This window comes from Babylonia areolata, chromosome 33 (genome assembly GCF_041734735.1).
Source record: "Babylonia areolata isolate BAREFJ2019XMU chromosome 33, ASM4173473v1, whole genome shotgun sequence".
NCBI lineage: Eukaryota > Metazoa > Mollusca > Gastropoda > Neogastropoda > Buccinidae > Babylonia > Babylonia areolata.
In genome coordinates, this window is record NC_134908.1 from 22349682 (window position 1) to 22367181 (window position 17500).

At 41.3% G+C, this 17500-nt stretch overlaps 1 protein-coding gene across 3 annotated transcripts in view; it reads left to right on the forward strand.

The window, feature by feature from the left end:
• The window catches only part of LOC143276987 (hydroxyacid-oxoacid transhydrogenase, mitochondrial-like), a 27365-nt gene that overhangs the window by 2329 nt on the left and 7536 nt on the right, over positions 1-17500 (forward strand). The window contains exons 2-10 of one of the 3 annotated variants that reach the window (XM_076581693.1): positions 1328-1368; positions 2590-2648; positions 3935-3988; positions 4758-4912; positions 8749-8945; positions 10568-10645; positions 11168-11273; positions 13023-13175; positions 15745-15843. In XM_076581693.1, the coding sequence (XP_076437808.1) occupies positions 1328-1368; positions 2590-2648; positions 3935-3988; positions 4758-4912; positions 8749-8945; positions 10568-10645; positions 11168-11273; positions 13023-13175; positions 15745-15843 (942 nt within the window). Of the gene's footprint in view, positions 1-1327; positions 1369-2589; positions 2649-3934; positions 3989-4757; positions 4913-8748; positions 8946-10567; positions 10646-11167; positions 11274-13022; positions 13176-15744; positions 15844-15920; positions 16020-17500 lie in introns of all 3 variants that reach the window. The other 2 variants (XM_076581694.1, XM_076581695.1) reach the window with 2 other exon arrangements.

The window sequence follows — 17500 nt, forward strand, 5'->3', positions numbered from 1 at the left end:
GCAAGATGATCAACCATACATGAAAAAGATCCCATAATCCATGCCAGTGTTTGGTAAGCTATGGGAACATGGAGCCCTGAAAAGATTGAAAGTCCAATACTTTGATCACCGCTTTGACTTGTAAATGGGGTTATTAGGAAACATACCTTCAGCCTTGCTTTTAATTTCATTTTATTGAAAAGAATCTTTTTAAAAAAAAAAAAAAAAAAAAAAAAAAAAGGCAACAGCAACAAAAATCAGTAAACATCAGCAACGACAACGAAAATCATTTTAAGGTAGAAACGTTCTGTGAAGAGTAAAAAAAAAAAAAAAGATTAAAAAAAAAAAAGAGTTCACGTGCCTTTACCAAAAAACTGTGTATATGAAGACAGTGACCTCAGTAGGGTCGGACTTGGAGGGCAGGAGATTAGGGTCATGGGGAGAGAGAGAGAACAGAGCAGTGTAGGAACTAGACCTGAAGATAAGACAAAGACTGTGCCATACCTAGATAGATATATATGTAAAATAGGCCCAACACTCGGCTTATATCACAGATTGACATAAGTTTACATTTGGGTCAACAGCAAAGTGAGAGCTGTATTATCAATGGTTTCTCCAGTCAATTGACAACCATCTACAGCTTAGTCTTTTGTGAAGGACTATGACTCTCAAACTAGGAGGCAAAATTGCACTGGCTCTTAGTGCTACAACCTTGTGGGCTAGTTGGCCTTTGTAAACCATCCAATGCTGACTGTCCTAAAAACCTCTTGGCTGAGAGAGTGGGGATGTAACTTGGGGCAAGACACTCTCCACTATAATCAAATTCTGGCCCAAATAGTCGGAACAGCAGTTGCCTCCTCTGCTGTTCTGATGGTCATAGTCGGACACAACTGACTATCATATAAGTAACTGATAAAGTTCAGTTCAGTTCAATTCAAAATACTTTGTCTGTTTCAACCAAAGCAGAACTCTTTCAGCTCACTTAATATGCCTGTCAGCAGATATCGAAGAGGAAAAACAAAAAGCTAACACACCCTTCACTGATCACCACGCACATATCATTTATTATCAGTTATGGTTTCAGTTTCAGTCTCTGATTCCTGGTGAGTAATATGATGATAATAATGATAACAGTAACAATAATGATAGTTATGATGATAATAATCATGATGATTATTATAACAGTAATAATGATAATGATTATGATGATAATTATCATGATAATAATAATTGTAATGATGATAATGCTGCTGCTGCTGATGATGCTGATGATGATGATGAGGAGGAGGAGGAGGAGATTAAGAATAATTGTAATATTAATCAGCATTTCTTTCTCTTTTTTTTTCAGGAAGAAATCTTTACCATCACCAGCCTTTATCTGTCACCAAGGTAGATGATGAACCCACCAAGTACAGTTTGTGAAATGGGTCTCCAACTTTTCTTCTTCTTTCTTCTTCTTCTTCTTCTTCTTCTTCTTCTTCTTCTTCTTCTTCTTCTTCTTCTTCATCATCATCATCTTCTTTTTGTTTTGAAGGCTATTCAGTAAACAGTAAAAGGTGGTATCGACACACACTGCATTACATATGTACATATTTATTCAGTTCAGTTCACGTCATTTGCACAAATCTATATTACGCTTCACCACCACATCTGCTGAGCAGATGACTGACCAGATGCAGAACCCAAAGACACTTAGACATGTACACACCCACACATGCACTCACACACATGCACATACACACATGCACGCACATACACACTCACACATACACACGCACATGCACATACACAGTCACACATACACACACACTCACTAACACAGTCACACACACACACACACACAGAGTCACACACACACACACGTTATACTTTTTATGTGTGGTATATGTAACATTGCGTGCATGTTAAGGTTTAAGGTTGTTAAACCTTGTTCAGGTTTAATTGACATAAAAATTGATTCTGATTCCGATTCTAATTCTGATTGTCACACACAATGACCAGCAGAAGATGAAGAAGAAGAGCAGTTGATACAATGGTTGGCAGAACAGAAGCTACATGCTTTGAGAGATTGTTTCGTCCTTTTTTCTTCAAATAATAATCTACAGAAGTAGTGCATACAGTATTTGACTATTGATTAATTTTTAGTCCTAATCTCACTCTCCCCGCCCACCCCCCCACCCCCCCCACACACACATCACACACACCCTTCCAATATTATGTGGTTTTTTTCTTTCTCCAATCACTGACACCTCACCCTCTCCATTTTACATTTTTCTACATTCTGTTCTCTCTCTCTCTCTCTCTCTCTCTCTCTCTCTCTCTCTCTCTGTCTCTCTCAATCACTGTCTATCTCACACTCTCTCTCTCCCTGTCTCTCTCTCTTTCTTAGTCCCCTTCCCCTTGCCCCCCATTTCATTTGAATATACAGAAATGTCGATTTCTAATTAATAATAACAATCATCATCATTATGATAGGAATGATAATAATCCAAATAATAATAATAATATAACAATGATAATAATTATCATTTATTTTTGGTCTGATATCACCATCTTAGATGAATAGACTGTGAATAGATAAAGGAACGAGATTCTTTGTCTCTGTTTCAGGTCATTTCTCCACGTCAGGTCATCGCGATGCGGCCACGCTTTCTGATTACGCCTATGAGGTTGTGTATTCTATTTTATCTGCTGCTTAGTGTGTTGTTGTGTACTGTATACTGGAGTGCAGTGATGGCCCAGAGGTAACGCGTCCGCCTAGGAAGCGAGAGAATCTTGAGCACACTGGTTTGAATCACGGCTCAGCCGCTGATATTTTCTCCCCCTCCACTAAACATTGAGTGGTGGTCTGGACGCTAGTCATTCGGATGAGATGATAAACTGAGGTCCCGTTCACAGCATGCACTTAGCGCACGTGAAAGAACCCACGGCAACAAAGGGGTTGTTCCTGGCAAAATTATGTAGAAAAATCCACTTCGATAGGAAAAACAAATAAAAAATGAAACCGCCACACAGGAAAGAATACAAAAAAAAAAGGGTGGCGCTGTAGTGTAGCGACGCGCTCTCACTGGGGTGAGCAGCCCGAATTTCACACAGAGAAACCTGTTGTGATGAAAAGAAATACAAATACAGATATAGCACTTTGCACTCCATGTACTGAGTAATCTGTTTCAGTTTTTCATAGAGGCTTCTCTGGAAACAGACGAATCCATATGTGCCACACGACATCTCCTGACCAAATGCCTGACCCACAGCATAATCCAGTGCGCTTGAGTGCATGCACATTTCTTCTTCTTCGTCGTTCGTGGGCTGCAACTCCCATGTTCACTTGTATGCACACGAGTGGGCTTTTACGTGTATGACCATTTTTACCCCGCCATATAGGCAGCTATACTCCGCTTTCGGGGGTGTGCATGCTGGGAATGTTCTTGTTTCCATAACCCACCGAACGCTGACATGGATTACAGGATCTTTAACGTGCGTATTTGATCTTCTGCTTGCATATACACAAGCGTTGCATATACACACGAAGAGGGTTCAGGCACTAAGCAGGTCTGCACATATGTTGACCTGGGAGATCGTAAAAATCTCCACCCTTTACCCACCAGGCGCCATCACCGTGATTCGAACCCGGGACCCTGAGATGGAACGTCCAGCGCTTTTTAGTGTGTCATGAACTGTGTTTTGTTGGCTTAATGTTGCTTTTTGGTGTGTGTGTGTGTGTGTGTGTGACAGTGTGTGTGTGTGTGTGTGTGTGACAGTTTTGTGTTTAACGCAGTTGGACATTCGTGTAGCTGGGCAGTCCTGATATTGGCCAGTGTGGTCGGCCGAACTATACGCAACAATAGATGTGTTCATTCTTGTCTGCTAATGATTCTGTGCTCATTACCCAGGGCTGGAGACACGGGGGGAGGGAGAGAGACAGGGGGTGTAGCGGTGACATTGTTTGTTGCAGATGGCGTGTTCGAACATCCGTTACGGGATGGGGGTGACGCAGGAAGTGGGACAGGTGAGGGGGACGTTTCGTTCACAATGTTTCTCTTCTTCTTTTCTTTCTTTCGTTTCGTTTCTTCTTTTTTTCTTTCTTCTTTTCTTTCTTTTCTTTTTTTCTTTTTCTCTTTCTTTTGTTTTCTTTTCTTTCTTCTTTTCTTTCTTTCCTTTTTTTCTTTTTTCTTTCTTTTCTTTTCTTTCTTTTCTTTTCTTTCTTCTTTTCTTTCTTTTCTTTCTTTCTTTCTTTTTTCTTTTCTTTTCTTTCTTCTCTTTTCTTTCTTATTTTCTTTCTTTTCTTTCTTTCTTCTTTCTTTTCTTTTCTTTCTTCTCTTTTCTTTCTTATTTTCTTTATTTTCTTTTTTCTTCTTTTCTTTTCTTTTCTTTCTTTTCTTTTCTTTCTTATTTTCTTTCTTATTTTCTTTCTTTCTTCTTTCTTTTATTCTTTCTTTCTTTCTTGCTGTTTTTGTGTCTGTCTTTCATTCTTTTCTTTCTTTCTTTATTTATTTATTTTCTTTCTTATTTTCTTTCTGTTTGTTTTTATATTTTTTGTTTTATTTTCTGGTGAGGGCATGGTATAAAGAAGCTTTCAGCGTCACACAGAGTCTCACTCTCACACACACACACACACACAGAGTCACAAATACACACACACCGAAACACACACACACACACACAAACACACACAGAGTCACACACACACACACACACATACACACACCGAAACACACACACACACAACACACACACAGAATAAAACCTTTCCCTATCACCCTCAAACACCCGTGCAGGACTGCAGAAACCTCAGGGCGCAGAACGTCTGCGTCATGACGGACAAGAAACTGGCATCGATGGAGCCGGTCAAGGTCACGCTGGAATCGCTGGAGCGTGCGGGCGTCCCATACCAGCTCTACGATAAAGTCAGGGTGGAACCATCCGACAAGAGGTCAGGCTTTGAATTTGTTTTCCTTCTTCTTCTTCTTCTTCTTCTTCTTCTTCCTTCGTTCGTGGGCTGCAACTTCCCTTGTGTGTAGGACCGTTTTTTGGTTTTTTTTACCTAGCCATACTCCGTTTTTCGGGGGAGGGCATGCTGGATATTTTCTTGTTTCCATAAACCCACCTAACGCTGACATGAATTAAAGGATCTTTAACTCACTCAGTACGGCCAGTCCTCTCTTCTCCTCTACACAGACCCCTCGGATGTCCAGTGGTTGTCTGAATGACCCAACCTTTAGCTTCCGTCGTCAGAATTGTGGTATTCTTTGTCAACATTCACCTCTTCAGTATAAGAGCCTTCCGCTTGCAATATTTTGATGGTGGTAATTGGGGTGAAACGCTGTTAACTTCGTCTCTTTCGCCGTTCGTATGGAGAGAGTTAACAGTGTGTATTTGATTTTCTGCTTGCTGTATACACATGAAGCAGGTTCAGGCACTAAGCAGGTCTGCATATATGTTGACCTGGGAGATTAGGAAAATCTCCACCCTTTACCCACCAGGCACCATTACCGAGATTCGAACCCGGGACCCTCAGGTTGAAAGTCCAATGCTTTAACCGCTCGGCTGTTGGGTCTGTCAGGGGATTTGATTTTGATTGTTGTTCTTGCTTTTGTATTTTTGGTTTTTGGTTTCTGTTTACCTTTGTCTTTTTACTGTGTTTGACACAAATGGCGTGTTTTAACCACCACTCCCAGTAACTCCTCGGCATAAAGTGGCAACACAAGGGTCTCCAACCTCCAGGTCCTAGAGAGGAGCGGCCTGCCCAGCATCGAAAGCCTGCTGATCCAGTGCCAGCTACGCTGGACAGGGCACGTTGTCCGCATGACAGACAGCAGGATCCCGAAGATGCTTTTGTATGGCCAGCTGAAGGAAGGCCACCGCGAACTTGTAAGACCCTGCAAGCGCATCAAGGACACCCTGAAGACAAACCTCAAAGCCTGTGACATAGACATCGCTTCCTGGGAAACTGACGCCCTTGACCGCTGTCGCTGGAGGATGCTGTGCTCTAGTGGCATAAAGACGTTTGAAAACAAGAGAACGCTGGCCATTAAGGAGAAGCGTGAGCGAAGGAAGCAGGGCTCAGCTTCTGGAGACGTTTTGGGAAGTGCTGCGCATCCAGAATCGGCCTCTTCTCCCATAATATGAGGACACACACCGACAGATAAGCCTGCCTGCCTACTCATCCGTCGGAGCGACGGGAGACTCCATCAATCCCAGTAACTGCTGGAGTTTGATGAAGTGGGGAGGAAGGTGGCCGAGCGGTGAAGGCGATGATCTGCTAGAACAGTGTCCCTGAGGGTCAGGGTTCGGTTCTTGCTCTCTTGACAGGCGCCACAGCCGAATGGTTAAAGCGTTGGACTTGCATTCTTCACAGTGAAAAGCTACGACTATCGTTTACGTAGGATAGTCCAGTTGCGTCCGACTTTTCTAACCATCAGAACAGCAGAGGAGGAAACTGCTGTCCCAAATGTCTGGACCAGACTTTAATTATAGTGGAGAATGTCTTGCCCCAAGTTACATCCCCACTTGACGGGCTCAATAGCCGAGTGGTTAAAGCGTTGGACTTTCGATCTGAGGGTCTCGGGTTCGAATCACGGTGACGGCGCCTGGTGGGTAAAGGGTGGAGATTTTTACGATCTCCCAGGTCAACATTCGGATGAGATGATAAACCGAGGTCCCGTGTGCAGCATGCACTTAGCGCACGTAAAAGAACCCACGGCAACAAAAGGGTTGTTCCTGGCAAAATTCTGTAGAAAAATCCACATCAATAGGAAAAACAAATAAAACTGCACACAGGAAAAAATACAAAAAAATGGGTGGCGCTGTAGTGTAGCGACACGCTCTCCCTGGGGAGAGCAGCCCGAATTTCACACAGAGAAATCTGTTGTGATAAAAAGAAATACAAATACAAATATGTGCAGACATGCCAGTGCCTGAACCCCCTTCATGTGTATACGCAAGCGTAAGATCAAATACGCACGTTAAAGATCTTGTGATCCATGTCAGCGTTTGGTGGGTTATGGAAACAAGAACATACCCAGCATGCACACCCCCGAAAGCGGAGTATGGCTGCCTACATGGTGGGGTAAAAACGGTCATACACGTAAAAAGCCCACTCGTGTATATACGAGTGAATGTGGGAGTTGAAGCCCACGAACGCAGAAGAAGAAGAAGAAGGAGGAGGAGGAGAGGTTCTTGTTCTCACTCTTTTTCTCGACAAGTTTGACTGGAAGAATCAAACTGAGCGTCTGGTCATTCGGATGAGAAGATGAAACTGAAGTCCTGTGTTTATTTATTTGTTTATCTGTCTATATCTGATGTGGTTTTTTTTTAGTTGTGTGTTTATTTGTTTATTTAGTTAGTTTAATTATCTATTATTATTGTTTATTTATCTTTTGTTATTGTTTACTTATGATTTTTATTTATTGTTATGTTTATTCAGTCATTTGTTTATATATTTGTTTACTCCCCCCCCCCCCCCCATTTATTAATATTTGTTGTTATTTTTTATATTTATTGATCCATCTATTTATCCATAAGTTTATTCTTGCCCAACACTCGGCTTATATCACAGATTGACATAAGTTTACATTTGGGCCAACAGTAAAGTGAGAGCTGTATTATCAATGGTTTCTCCAGTCAATGGGAAATCATTTACAGCTTGGTCTTTTGTGAAGGACTGTGACTCTCAAACTAGGAGGCAAAATTGCACTGGCTCTTAGTGCTGCAGCCTTGTGGGCTAGTTGGCCTTTGGGAACCATCCCAACGCCGACTGTCCTAAAACCCTCTTGGCCGAGAGAGTGGGGATGTAACTTGGGGCAAGACACTCTCCACTATAATCCAATTCTAGCCGACAATTATGGTCAGGACAGCAGTTGCCTCCCCTGTTGTTCTGATGGTCATAGTCGGACACGACTGACTATCATATATATTGTTTATTTATCTGTTGTTTTTTTTTGTTTGTTGTTTTATTCATTCATTTGATCGTGTACTCATTAATTCAAAGCCTAACTATCGCGTTGGGTTATGCATGCTGGCCAGGTGTCTGTATACATAGCAGATGTGGTGTAGTGTATATAATGGATTTGTCTGAACGCAGTGACGCCTCCTTTGTATTTTTTTTATCACAACAGATTTCTCTGCATGAAATTCAGGCTGCTCTCCCCAGGGAGAACGCGTCGCTACACTACAGCGCCACCCATTTTTTTGTATTTTTTCCTGCGTGCAGTTTTATTTGTTTTTTTCTTATCGAAGTGGATTTTTCTACAGAATTTTGCCAGGAACAACCCTTTTGTTGCCGTGGGTTCTTTTACGTGCGCTAAGTACATGCTGCACATGGGACCTCGGTTTATTGTCTCATCTGAATGATAGCATCCAGACACCACTCAAGAGCTAGTGGAGGGGGAGAAATTATCAGCGGCTGAGCCGTGATTCGAACCAGCTCGTTCAGATTCTCTCACTTTCTAGGTGGATGCATTACCTCTAGGCCATCACTCCACATAACTGAACTGAACTGAACTGTGTATTTATTCATCTGTCGGTTTATTTATTAATTCATTTGTTTTTTGTGCTTTTTTTTTGCTTATTTATTTATTCATTCATTTGTTTTATTTCTTTTTTGCATATTTATTTATTTATTTATTCATTGATTTATTGTTTATTTATTTATTTATCGAGTTATTTTTCTATTCATTTATTGTTCATATATATATTCATTTGTGCATTTACTTATTCATTTATACATTCAGCCATTAACTCATTTACGTCTTTGTCTGTTTGTTCCAGTTTCAAGGATGCCATCCGGTTTGCCTCAGAGGGGAACTTTGACGTGTTCGTGGCGGTTGGCGGGGGCTCGGTCATGGACACCTGCAAGGCGGCCAACCTGTACTCCTCCAACCCGGACGCAGACTTCCTGGACTACGTCAACGCCCCTATCGGCAAGGGGAAGCCGGTGACGCATGACGTCAAGCCTCTAATCGCAGGTGAGGGGGTGTGAGATTTGTGTCAAAGGAGGCCAAAAAAAAAGTGATCTTTTCTGCAATAAGTTCATCAGGTTTCGCAGATGTTGCCTGGGTGCTCTTTGGGACGTTTTGTGTTTTTCTCAGCTTGTGTGTGACGCTGTTATGCATTTGGAAATGTTGAACTCATTGTACTCCAGGTATGAGTTAACTTGTTATTCATTTGGAAATGTTGAACTCATTGTACTCCAGGAGTGAGTTAACTTGTTATTCATTTGGAAATGTTGAACTCATTGTACTCCAGGTATGAGTTAACTTGTTATTCATTTGGAAATGTTGAACTCATTGTACTCCAGGAGTGAGTTAACTCGTACCATGATTACTTCCCGTGTGCACCAGGTACGATTATTCTTGTACCAACGCACTATTTTAATTTCGTTAATTCTTGTTTGGTACAGTTGGCATCCTAAACTGAACTGTTTGCGGATTCCGGAAGCATGAAAACGAAGCTTTAATTAGATTAACCATGACGGCCGTAATAGCCGAGTGGTTAAAGCGTTGGACTGTCAATCTGAGGGTCCCGGGTTCGAATCACGGTGGCATCGCCTGGTGGGGAAAGGGTGGAGATTTTTACGATTTCCCAGGTCAACATATGTGCAGACCTGCTAGTGCCTGAACCCCCTTCGTGTGTATATGCAAGCAGAAGATCAAATACGCACGTTAAAGATCCTGTAATCCATGTCAGCGTTCGGTGGGTTATGGAAACAAGAACATACCCAGCATGCACACCCCCGAAAACGGAGTATGGCTGCCTACATGGCGGGGTAAAAACTCGTGTGCATACAAGTAAACGCAGAAGAAGAAGAAGAAGATTAACCATTTTCAGTTTCACCATTTTAGTGAAGCACCCTGGCCCTGTTTTTTCTGCAGTGGTGTCATGTAGTGCTGGTCCAGAAGAGTTGTAGGCATGTAGCTGTGGTGTAGAATGAGTTAATCTGGGCATGAAATCATTGTTTAATTACACATACTTACCGTGACCCACTAGTGCAGACTCTGGCAGGGGTCTGATTCCTGTCCTGTGCAAACTACTACCCGCCTATGCGGAGAAAACGAAAGTAGCTACACCCGATAACCTCCCGGAAGTAGGTAACCTCCCCTTTGCCCCCCTGATTTTTCTGGCAGCCATCATGACTCCTGTTCCTGTGCTCTTCATACGGCTAAGTTTTTTCATATTTTCTGTCTGTCTGTCGATTCTCTGGCGTTCTTGTTTTTTGTCAAATTATGTCTCAAACCAGGTCACATAATTATATAGCTTGATTGGGCGATCGCGCTAAAATTAAGGCGCGATCGCAATCAATGTTTCGTGGTAATCCTCCGTACTCAAATGGGAATGAAAGGATTTTTAAATATTTTTTTTTTATGAATGTGCTTTTTTTCTTATAAAAAGGTCATGGGAATCAGTTTACTTGGTTTGCTGGTGCTATAATTAAATCTTTTTTTGGTTTTGATTGTTGTTCTTGACCTTGACCATTTTCCATGACATATACGTAATGACATGTTCATGTTAGAAAAGCACAAAATGTGTCTCCATTCCATGCATAGAACTTGACCTTATCTTCATGACCATTTGGTTGCCATGGTTGCAGTGACGACAACAGCGGGCACTGGAAGTGAGACAACAGGAACGGCGGTGTTTGATTACGTCGACCTGCGAGCCAAGACAGGTACCACTGTCCCTTTCGTCTTTCTGTTGGTCTTGACACGCGTTGATAGATTGTATTGTATACTTACCACCTGTCTCACACAGAATAAAGTACAAAATCAGCATTCTATGTTATAAATATGTTCACAAATCTGCCCCTTCCTATCTTTGCGGCTGCCTTCACCTCTACACTCCATCTCGCTCACTACGATCGGCCTCGGATCCACTCTGTTTACGCATACCCAGATTCAAACCCTCGACTGTTGGCCCTGTTCTTTCTCTGTCTCTGGACCTTGCAGTTGAAATGAACTTCCTTTTTCTCTTCGTCAGGTCTCTGCACTCAGCTTTTTCAAGTCTGGTCTTAAAACCCCACCGCTTCCCAAAATAGCCTCCCTTCCCTGCCTCTTCCTTGTCTTCAGTTTCTCCAGTTTTAGAGTTATGCATGCGTGTGAATGACTGGTGCGAAAGGGCTTTGATTTGTCACTACGCACGATTCAGCGCTATATAAATATGATAATAGTAATGATAATAAGTTGTTGTGCAGGGATTTCCAACCGTGCTTTGCGCCCCACACTGGGGATTCTGGATCCACTGCATCTCCGCACGGCGCCAGAGAGAGTCACTGCCTATACCGGTATCGATGTTCTGTGGTGAGCTACTTGCTTTGTGCATTTTTTTTTTTTTTTTTTTTTTTTTCACGTTAGTCTTGCCTTTATGTGTTTATGTTTGTAGTTAGCTTCTTGTTTGTGGCTTGTGTTTTTCTGGGGTTTTTTATTTTTCACATTAGTCTTGCATTTATGAATTGTAGATTGTATTGTATTTCTCTTTTTATCACAACGGATTTCTCTGTGTGAAATTCGGGCTGCTCTTCCCAGGGAGAGCGCGTCACTACACTACAGCGCCACCTTTTTTTTTTTGTATTTTTTCCTGTGTGCAACTATTTATTTGTTTTTCCTATCCAAGTGGATTTTTCTTACAGAATTTTGCCAGGAACAGCCCTTTTGTTGCCGTGGGTTCTTTTACGTGCGCTAAGTGCATGCTGCACACGGGACCTCGGTTTATCATCTCATCCGAATGACTAGCGTCCAGACCACCACTCAAGGTCTAGTGGAGGGGGAGAAAATATCGGCGGCTGAGCCGTGATTCGAACCAGCACGCTCAGATTCTCTCGCTTCCTTGGCGGACGTGTTACCTCTAGGCCATCACTCCACCTGTGTATATACCTGTGGTGAGCTTCTTGTTTGTGGGGGCTATATATATTTTCTTTTTTGTATGTTAGTCTGTTAGTCTTGACTTTGTGTGTATATGCCTGTGGTGAACTTCGTTTATGTGGCTTATATTTTTCTTTCTTTTTTTTTTTCTTTTTTTTTTTTTGTAGTATGTTGGTCTTGCCTCTATGTGCTTTGAAATCTTGTTTTATTTAATTGCCACCGATAAGTCACAACAAAACAAGACAAAAAAGACAACAATAAAAAAAAGACTATACAGTTATGTATTACCATTTCACTTCTTTATGATGTAAGAATTTATACAGTTATGTATTACCATTTCACTTCTTTATGATGTAAGAATTTATACAGTTATGTATTACCATTTCACTTCTTTATGATGTAAGAATTTATACAGTTATGTATTACCATTTCACTTCTTTATGATGTAAGAATTTATTTTTGTTTTAAATAGAGGAAATGACCAGAAGAAAAATACAAATAAATGTGCATGTGCACGCACACACACACACACACACACACACACACAAAGGAAGAAGAAAAAAACAAAAAAACCACCAACGATACCGTGGACTGGACAAATGCAAAAAAACCCCTACAAAAAGCAAAGTACACATGTACTGATGTGTATACATAATGCATATTGCATACAAAACATGAACTTTGGTCTCATGACATGTCTGTTGTTGGGTTTTTTGTTGTTGGTTTTTTTTCTCTCACTCCATTGATAATGAAGTAGAAATCTGTTCTTCATCTGATGAATCATAGCTGTTTTTTGGGTTTTTTTTTTTAATTTTCACATGCTTTGTGTGTGTGTGTGTGTGTCTGTCTGTCTGTGTCTGTGTTTAATTTTCACATGATTGTGTGTGTGTTTAATTTTCTTATAATTTTTTGTGTGTGTGTGTTTAATTTTCACACGTTTGTGTGTGTGTGTGTTTGTGTATGTGTGTGTTTAATTTTCATATGATTTGTGTCTGTGTGTCTGTAAGATTTTCATATGATTCTTTGTGTGTGTATGCGTGTGTGAGTGCATGCGTGAGTGTGTTGTGTGTGTGTGTGTGTGTATGTGTGTGTATGTGTGTGCGTTCATGTACTGTGTGTGAGTGTGTGTGTCTGTGTGTGTGTGTGCATTCATGTGCTCTGTGTGTGTGTGTGTGTGTGTGTGTGTAGCCACGCCATCGAATCCTTCACGGCCGTGCCATACTACGAGCGGAAGCCTCGGCCGGAGAACCCAAACCAACGTCCGGCTTACCAAGGCAACAACCCTATCAGTGATGTTTGGTCCAAACACGCTCTGAGGGTCACCGCTAAATACATCAAAAGGTCAGTCTGCGTGCCTTTGGGTGCCTGCACTTACATGCGTGTGTCAAAATGGATGAGTTGTATCAGACAAATTTTAATAGAAATAGGGTATGACTGTGTTTGGGATGCTCAATTATTCTTAGAGAGGAAATCTTTCTGCAAGAATGTCAACATTGCTTTGGGAGATAGTTTTCAAAATCTGTGGAGACATGCTCTAGAGGCGAGTAGTAAATGCTTTTTTTATCGAAATTTCAAAAGTGGATTTGGTAGAGAAAAATATCTAAGTCAGATGCCTGATAATTACGTTATCAGCTTCTTCAGATTTCGAAGTAGTAATTATAATTTGGAAATAGAAACAGGGAGACACAAAGGCATTTTTGTGATATGCTCAAAGGAGGCAAAAAAGTCATTTTAGCTGTAAGTAAGATGATTAGATTTGCAAGTGTTGCCTTGCTACACTTTTGGATTTAAAAGACATTTGTGTTTTCCAACTTTTATGTGACATTGTTGTGTATTTGGAAATGTTTGTTCTGAACATGAAAAGATTATTTTGCAGTAATCCTCCATACTCCAGTAGGAGTGAAAGGATAATTAAAACTCTGTGCATGACGTGCTCAATGTATGAATGTCAGAAAGTGTGTGTATGTACATGACCTGCTCAATGTCTGAATGTCAGAAAGTGTGTGTATGTACATGACCTGCTCAATGTCTGAATGTCAGAAAGTGTGTGTATGTACATGACCTGCTCAATGTCTGAATGTCAGAAAGTGTGTGTATGTACATGACCTGCTCAATGTCTGAATGTCAGAAAGTGTATGTACATGACATGCTCAATGTATGAATGCCAGAAAGTGTGTGTATGTACATGACCTGCTCAATGTCTGAATGTCAGAAAGTGTATGTACATGACCTGCTCAGTGTATGAATGTCAGAAGGTGTGTGTATGTACATGACCTGCTCAATGTCTGAATGTCAGAAAGTGTGTGTATGTACATGACGTGCTCAATGTCTGAATGTCAGAAAGTGTGTGTCTGTACATGACCTGCTCAATGTCTGAATGTCAGAAGGTGTGTGTATGTACATGACCTGCTCAATGTCTGAATGCCAGAAAGTGTGTGTATGTACATGACCTGCTCAATGTATGAATGTCAGAAAGTGTGTGTATGTACATGACCTGCTCAATGTATGAATGCCAGAAAGTGTGTGTATGTACATGTCATGCTCAATGTCTGAATGTCAGAAAGTGTGTGTATGTACATGACCTGCTCAATGTCTGAATGTCAGAAAGTGTGTGTATGTACATGACCTGCTCAATGTCTGAATGTCAGAAAGTGTGTGTATGTACATGACCTGCTCAATGTATGAATGTCAGAAGGTGTGTGTATGTACATGACCTGCTCAATGTCTGAATGCCAGAAAGTGTGTGTATGTACATGACGTGCTCAATGTCTGAATGTCAGAAAGTGTGTGTATGTACATGACATGCTCAATGTATGAATGTCAGAAAGTGTGTGTATGTACATGACGTGCTCAATGTCTGAATGTCAGAAAGTGTGTGTATGTACATGACCTGCTCAATGTCTGAATGTCAGAAAGTGTGTGTATGTACATGACATGCTCAATGTCTGAATGTCAGAAAATGTGTGTATGTCCATGACATGCTCAATGTATGAATGCCAGAAAGTGTGTGTATGTACATGACCTGCTCAATGTCTGAATGCCAGAAAGTGTGTGTATGTACATGACGTGCTCAATGTCTGAATGTCAGAAAGTGTGTGTATGTACATGACCTGCTCAATGTCTGAATGTCAGAAAGTGTGTGTATGTACATGACCTGCTCAATGTCTGAATGCCAGAAACAGTACATTTGAATGCCCTTTCATTCCGAAGATAATGAAATGATAAAAAGAAGAAAATAATTTCTTTCTATGGCTAAAATTTATTTACATACGAATCAAAGGAAGTTTGCTCTACAGGATTTACAGTTCAGTAGTTTTAATAAGAATACATTACAATACATTAAGGAAGAAAATGGCAGAGTGGTTAAGATGTTTATCTGATGTTTCAGTGTCTGTGAGGGTCTAGGTTTGAATCTCTCACCGTTTAATAATGAATTATGAACATTAAATAATCATGGTATTTATAAGGCACCAAATCTTGATGAAATCAACTGTATGTTCACAGGGGGGAAAATGTAAGCACAAGCACACACACATACAAACGTGTGCACACACACACACACACACACACACACATTTCAAGACGTGCTGTACGGCTAAACAAAACTGTCAAAAGAGAGGAAAAATGGATAAAGAGTTATATACAAATATTTACATCTCGGGTTCCCACACCAAGTAGGTACAGACTGCAGTGGGAGTAGTAGGGATCGTGGAGACGACTATTAGGAAGAAGAAAAGAGGTGAGTTTTAAGAGCAGTCTTAAAAGAAGAGAAAGTAGGCAGTTGACGGACTGAGAGTGGGAGATTGTTCCAGGGAGAGTGGGCCAGAAACACAGAAGGCACGAGGGCCCTTTCTCCCAGGTTTGCATATTATGGTTCCACGATCTAATGACGCTGTCCCCCTTCTCTCAGAGCCGTTTACAATGCTGACGATATGGAGGCCAGATCGGAAATGCTTCTGGCAAGCTGCTTCGCGGGTATCGGCTTTGGCAACGCCGGCGTGCATCTGTGGTAAGCCCTGCCGCCGTACATACATGGCTTGATTTTCCTGTACTGACTCCGTTACTAACAGTCGTTATTGTCTTCAGGGCTACGTTCAATGCCGACGATATGGAGGCCAGATCAGAAATGCTGCTGGCCAGTTGTTTTGCTGGCATTGGATTTGGAAATGCGGGTTGTCATTTGCCGTAAGGTTATTGGGGCTGTGGTTTTTTTAATGTTTCGTTTTTCTTTGGCTTTGGTTTTGTGGGGGGGTCTTCCGTGTTATCTTTGCTTTCTGATTTTACTTTCTGTGTTTTTGTTGTTGTTTTTCTTCATATTCTGGCATTTGTGTAGGTCTGTCCAGCTTTGTTCATGATTAATGCATGTTATGATTGACCAAAGGAATAGTGCTTTTTTTCTGTGTATATATATAGATAGATATATCTATCTATCTCTATCTCTCTCTGTATATATATATATATGTGTGTGTGTGTGTGTGAGTGTGCATGTGTGTGTGTGTGTGTGAGTATGTGTGAGTGTATGTGTGTGTGTGTGTGTGTGTATGGTTTTGTGTATGTGTTTATGTGTGTGTAAGTATGTGTATATATACATATACATAATTATATGTGTGCTTATGTATCATGCCTCCCCTCTCGTGTGTCAAGGGTGTGAGCATTGTGTACTGCAGCAGTCGGGGGTGTGGGGCGTAGTATCAATGCATGCATGTACCCTCCTTGGCCAGGTGACGGAGGTTCCTTCTGTGTGAACATTATCCCCCTTTGTTCTGGGAAAATCTGTGCCAGAAATTTTCCTCTCTTTTTTTGTATCGCTCGCTTTGTTTTTTGGCTTTTTCTCTCATTTCTTTCTGCCATCTTTTCCTTTGTTTATTTATTTATTTTGTTTTGTTTCATTTCTCCTGACATGCTGGTCCATCCACATATATATATATATATATATTTATTTATTTATGACTGAGGACTCAAAGTGTCGCTGTTTAACGCGATCGTGAGCATTCGTTGTGATCAACGCTGTTGTCATTTATTGAGGTTTTTTTTTGCGTCAGGTGGCCCCACCTGGTGGTCAGAGTTCAGTTTTCAGACACAGGTAGGGTGCAGACAGCTGATGAAATGCAGGAGTCGGATTTGAGTTAAAAAAAAAAAAAAAAAAAAAAAAAGAGGAAAAATTGATGGAAAAAGAGTTATGTACAAATATTTACATCTCAGGTTCCCACACTGAGTAGGTACAGACTGCAGTGGGAGTGGTAGGGATCGTGGAGAGGACTATTAGGAAGAAGAAAAGAGGTGAGTTTTAACTCCCTCCATACGAACGGCGAAAGAGACGACGTTAACAGCGTTTCACCCCAATTACCATCATCAAAATATTGCAGGCAGAAAGCTCTTATACTGAAGAGGTGAATGTTGACAAAGAATACCACAGTTCTGACGACGGAAGCTAAAGGTTGGGTCATTCAGACACCCACTGGACATCCGAGGGGTCTGTGTCGAGGAGAAGAGAGGACTGGCCGTACTGAGTGAGTGAAGAACAGTCTTAAAAGAAGAGAAAGTAGGCAGTTGACGGACGGAGAGTGGAAGATTGTTCCAGGGAGAGTGGGCCAGAAACACAGAAGGCACGAGGGCCCTTTCTCCCAAGTTTGACTGGAAAAATCAAATTGAGCGTCTTGTCATTG